Here is a 5000-nt window from a genome sequence, read left to right on the forward strand (position 1 = left end):
CAATCTTTTATTGAATGTTAAATATAATCTCGCAAAGGCATCCCTTCTCTCATACAAATACAGCAACACTCACATAAACAGACTCGGTGTAAAGATTTTCAGTGTCCTTGTCAGCTATCATCAATTTTGTTAAACTTATTTAGTATATCTTAATAAGAAACGCACCCATAAACGCTCGCAAAGTAAGAGGGATTCAGAAAGTGAAAAGTACATGATGATACGAAATTCGTAAATATTGGGCATCTGTTGAAATCATGAAATCGTTTTTTCTGGTTCTAATAGGATCCAGTTTCCAAAAGTCTGAGATTTTTTTTTTTTTAAGTGGTTACATTATGCTATCTGCTTTTTGAAGGGTTAGAGGTAACCCTCTTGGATATTTATGTTTCATGAATTAATTAATTACGTAAGCAACTTCAGTCTCATGGCTGCAGATTATGCGGGGAACGAGTATATATATATATATATATATATATATATATATATATATATATATATATATATATATATATATATATATATATATGTACATATATATGTAGATGTTTATACACACACACACACAAAATAATAATAATAATATAAAGACAACACATACGCACACATAAATAAAAAGACAAACAAATGAACATAAATAAATGAGAACTCTGATTACCTGCTCTCATCACACACGAGCATGTAAGGTAAACATAATGATACTGAAGATAAAAGCGAGAGACACCTGTTTACGAGAGGGAATGAAAAGAACCGTCGTTGTCACAAGGAGGTCTATAAAATACTGTTTCCCTTTTGCAATATCATCCAAGTTGCACAAGTCGCAATAAAACAGCCATACTTAATAAGCAAGAATCAATATATGCATTTTTCAAACCCGAACTCAACATGTGACACACGGGAATTATATTTTATTTCGTAGATGAAGGGAATTTCCGGTAATATTTAGTACTTTTATGAAATGCAAGAGATCCATGAAAGCAAACATGTTCATATGATCCCTCGTGAGAGCCATATAGACTACATACAAACCGTATAAAAAAAATCACATGTTTAACAGCAAAAATAATGAAAAGTTGTACTGAATGCATTCACACTCAAAAACACCAGCATTTTCTGCAGATATCAAGTGACCAGAAATCAATTACTGTAATTTTAAGTAGATTTATATTCACTATTCATCATTTCACACCAGCCACTCACGTCACTGGTCCCGGATATGTGAAAAAATAGGTAGTTTCGAAAAATATTTTTTATCGATGAAACTGCTAGCCGTTCCTCATTTTCCTTCTCGTCGGAAAATATGAAAAAAAATCTACCAAATATAGAAAAAGTATATACGAGAATGAACAGTTTATTGGTCTGTGAAGTTATCCGTTCTCATTTGTAGCTTTTCGGCTGTAAATCATGGTATACTTTTGCCGTTGAGCTAATATATATCTGAAAACTAAGTTCCTTTTGATCCCAAGAACAGGCCAGAAATCACGAATCGGATAACATTTTTGGTTCTGCAAAGGGCGACAGCAAAGACGTTTTTTCTCCTTTTTATTTTTAACGTTAATATATATATATATATATATATATATATATATATATATATATATATATATATATATATATATATATATATATATGTGTGTGTGTGTGTGTGTGTGTGTGTGTGTGTGTGTGTGTGTGTGTGTGTGTGTGTGTGTGTGTATGTATGTATCTATATTGTATGCATAATCTTTTGTATAACAACACATCTAAACTATTTCGATAATTCGGTGTGATTTGTTTTTAATATACTTTTTCTTATACTGATTGACTTTAAAATAAGTCTTAGAGAACCAATAAACCGAATGATTAAAGTATAAAATGTCTATGATTTGATAGAGTTTGAGAAGATAATGAGTAAGCTTATTTTTGCTTTCTTACATTATTGATATTAATTCATGATTTTCAGTAGTTAATCCCACGTGTTCTAAATTGCAATTGGAGAAGTACAGACAAGTAAGGTAACGGACAACAGCATTAACATTTGCGATACTACAAGGGAAAATAAGTTAATTCACTAAACATACACATATGCATTGAGCTACAGGTATAAAGACAGATCCAGTGCACACACACACACACACACACACACACACACACACACACACACACACACACACACACACACACACACACACACACACACACACACACACACACACACACACACACACAAACACGCACTCTCTCTCTCTCTCTCTCTCTCTCTCTCTCTCTCTCTCTCTCTCTCTCTCTCTCTCTCTCGCTCTCGCTCGTTCTCCCTCACACACACACACACACAAACACGCACTCACTCTCTCTCTCTCTCTCTCTCTCTCTCTCTCTCTCTCTCTCTCTCTCTCTCTCTCTCTCGCTCGCTCGCTCCTGCTCGCTCTTCTCCTCACCACCCACACACGGACAAACCTTGATATGACCACACACACACACACAGCAAACACCACACCACACCCACACCTACACACCCACTCAATGCAACACTTTCTGAACAGAAGATTTACACACTTTTTCAGTTTTTAACTTCTATGTTCCTCTATCATCTGTTTTAAATGAACAGGACTTAATTCCTTTGATTTTTGTATATAATTGAGCAAAAACACAAAACGACTTCCAAATATACGTAATCCAAATATATATATACAGATTATTACTGCTTATACGTCTGTTGATCCTTTCAGATAAATGTTTTGCAACTTGAATAATGTTCTCCTTTGTTGAAGTAATATGGCAAAGAGATAGATTGACAGATAGATAGGGATAAATAGAGAGAGTAACGTGGTGTTTGCGGATGAGGCGGATGAGAAGGTCTTTGTTGGTTTGGCGATGTCGTAATGTGGTGGTGTGTTGTGTGGTGAGGAGAAAAAGAGAGAGGAGAGAGGAGAGATGGAGATGAGGTGGGGGGGATAGAGAGATAGATAGAGAGAGAGAGAAAGCGCGAGAGAGTGAGTGAGACAGAGAGAGAGAGAGAGGGAGGGAAAGAGAGAGAGAGAGAGGAGAGAGAGGAGAGAGAAGGAGAGAGAGAGGAGAGAGAGAGGAGAAGAGGAGAGAAGGAGAGGAGAAGAAGTGAAAGAGAAAATGAAAGAGAGAAAGAGAGAAAGAGAGAAAAGGATATACGCGTTCTTTAAACAAAATAGTTTCTTGTCTTTCATTTTAATAATAGAAGATGAAGTATGACCTGACCGAGTAAAAAAAAGAAAAAAAAAGAATCCATTTTGCTGTTTTCCGCTCGCGTGCTCCGAAGTCGAGGACAAACCTTTGATATTGAACTGCATATCACTGAGTTAGATTGACTGCATGACAAAGGAAGGCAGGCCGTACGAAATTCGAAGAATTCTGTTAGGAGAACTTGGGAAGGCTATTTCGGTCACTAAGAACTCACCATAATACAAAATGGATGATGATTCGGATAAAATAAAAATGGTGATAGTGATGGTACAGAAATGATGATGTGATCTTGGTAAGTGGTGATTATATGAAAGAGGTAAGAAGAGTAATCAGGATAACAGTGGGGAATTTGTTATATTTAATCGAAATTAATCTGAGTGTCATCGACGGCGTGTGCGTGTGTTTGTGTGTGTATGTTTTCTGCAGAGCGTATTTGTGTGTATCCTTGTGTGCAATGCTATACACACACACACACACCTACACACACACACATACTCTCTCTCGCTCTCTCTCGCTCGCTCGCTCGCTCTCCCTCACACACACACACACACACACACACACACACGAACACACACACACACACACACACACACACACACACACACACACACACACACGAACACACACACTCTCCCTCTCCCCCCCCCCCCTCTCTCTCTCTCTCTCTCTCTCTCTCAGAATGAATCGTTCTGTCTTTCTGTTATGTTGATACTTATTAACACTCAGATTTTAGAATTTGGGTTGTATTAAGCGCATTTTTCTCCTCGAAGTAAGTCGTGATATATACTTTATTACTTCAGTTTAATTTGTTTTGATATCCATGTGCGAAAACGTCCTTTCTTAGTAACGTGTGATTATAACTCGCTATTTCATCGTAATTTCTATATTTCTCTCATATGATCTTAATCTTATTATCACAGCTATTTATATAATTGAAGTAGTCACCATGAATATGATTAGATATACAGGATATTCCCGTGAGTGTGTGAGATAGGTGTTAATGCACAGTGTGGATACTCTCTATTGGATATTTCTGTACTTAGATGATATGACATCTTGTATAATGCTAACCTGAAGGATATAAAATATAGATTTATTTTTTTCGTGATACATCAGATAAGGGATGGCGAAAGTTGCTTATATTTTGTTAATGTAACAGAAAGAGAGAGAGAGAGAGAGAGAGAGAGAGAGAGAGAGAGAGAGAGAGAGAGAGAGAGAGAGAGAGAGAGAGAGAGAGAGAGGTGTGTGTGTGTGTGTGTGTGTGTGTGTGTGTGTGTGTGTGTGTGTGTGTGTGTGTGTGTGTGTGTGTGTGTGTGTGTGTGTGTGTGTGTGTGTGTGTGTGTGTGTGTGTGTGTGTTGTGTGTGTGTGTGTGTGTGTGTGTGTGTGTGTGTGTGTGTGTGTGTGTGTGTGTGTGTTGTGTGTGTGTGTGTGTGTGTGTGTGTGTGTGTGTGTGTGTGTGTGTTTATACATATATCGAAAAAAGCATTGACTGCCTAGTGTAGTATTTAACGAAAATACTTATCTAGAGATAGTCGGTAAATATTTTTTTTCCAGCAATAAACAAATGGAATATACAGCATTGATTATTTCATGCAAGACACTCTCATTTAGAGAGATTATAAATACAAAACCGCTTTTTTGGAGTTAATTACAGAGAGAGATCACCTTTTTTGAAAACAGTCATTATCCTACTTACTAGATCTTCGCGTTACTTACTCCTGCGTTGCATATTGCATCGATGTCGTTATGCAAGTCGACAGCCATGAATATGATAATTGTATTGGGTCACTGGTCAGCAAAACGAGGTCTC

At 36.9% G+C, this 5000-nt stretch overlaps 1 protein-coding gene across 1 annotated transcript in view; it reads right to left on the reverse strand.

The window, feature by feature from the left end:
- The window catches only part of LOC119584788, a 20608-nt gene extending 19602 nt beyond the window's left edge, over positions 1 to 1006 (reverse strand). The window contains exon 1 of the mRNA XM_037933435.1: positions 944 to 1006. Coding sequence (XP_037789363.1) covers positions 944 to 1006 — 63 coding nt within the window. The remainder of the gene's footprint in view (positions 1 to 943) is intronic.
- Between the last annotated feature and the right edge of the window lie 3994 nt (positions 1007 to 5000).

This window comes from Penaeus monodon, chromosome 18 (assembly GCF_015228065.2).
Source record: "Penaeus monodon isolate SGIC_2016 chromosome 18, NSTDA_Pmon_1, whole genome shotgun sequence".
In the NCBI taxonomy this organism is placed as follows: Eukaryota; Metazoa; Arthropoda; class Malacostraca; order Decapoda; family Penaeidae; genus Penaeus; species Penaeus monodon.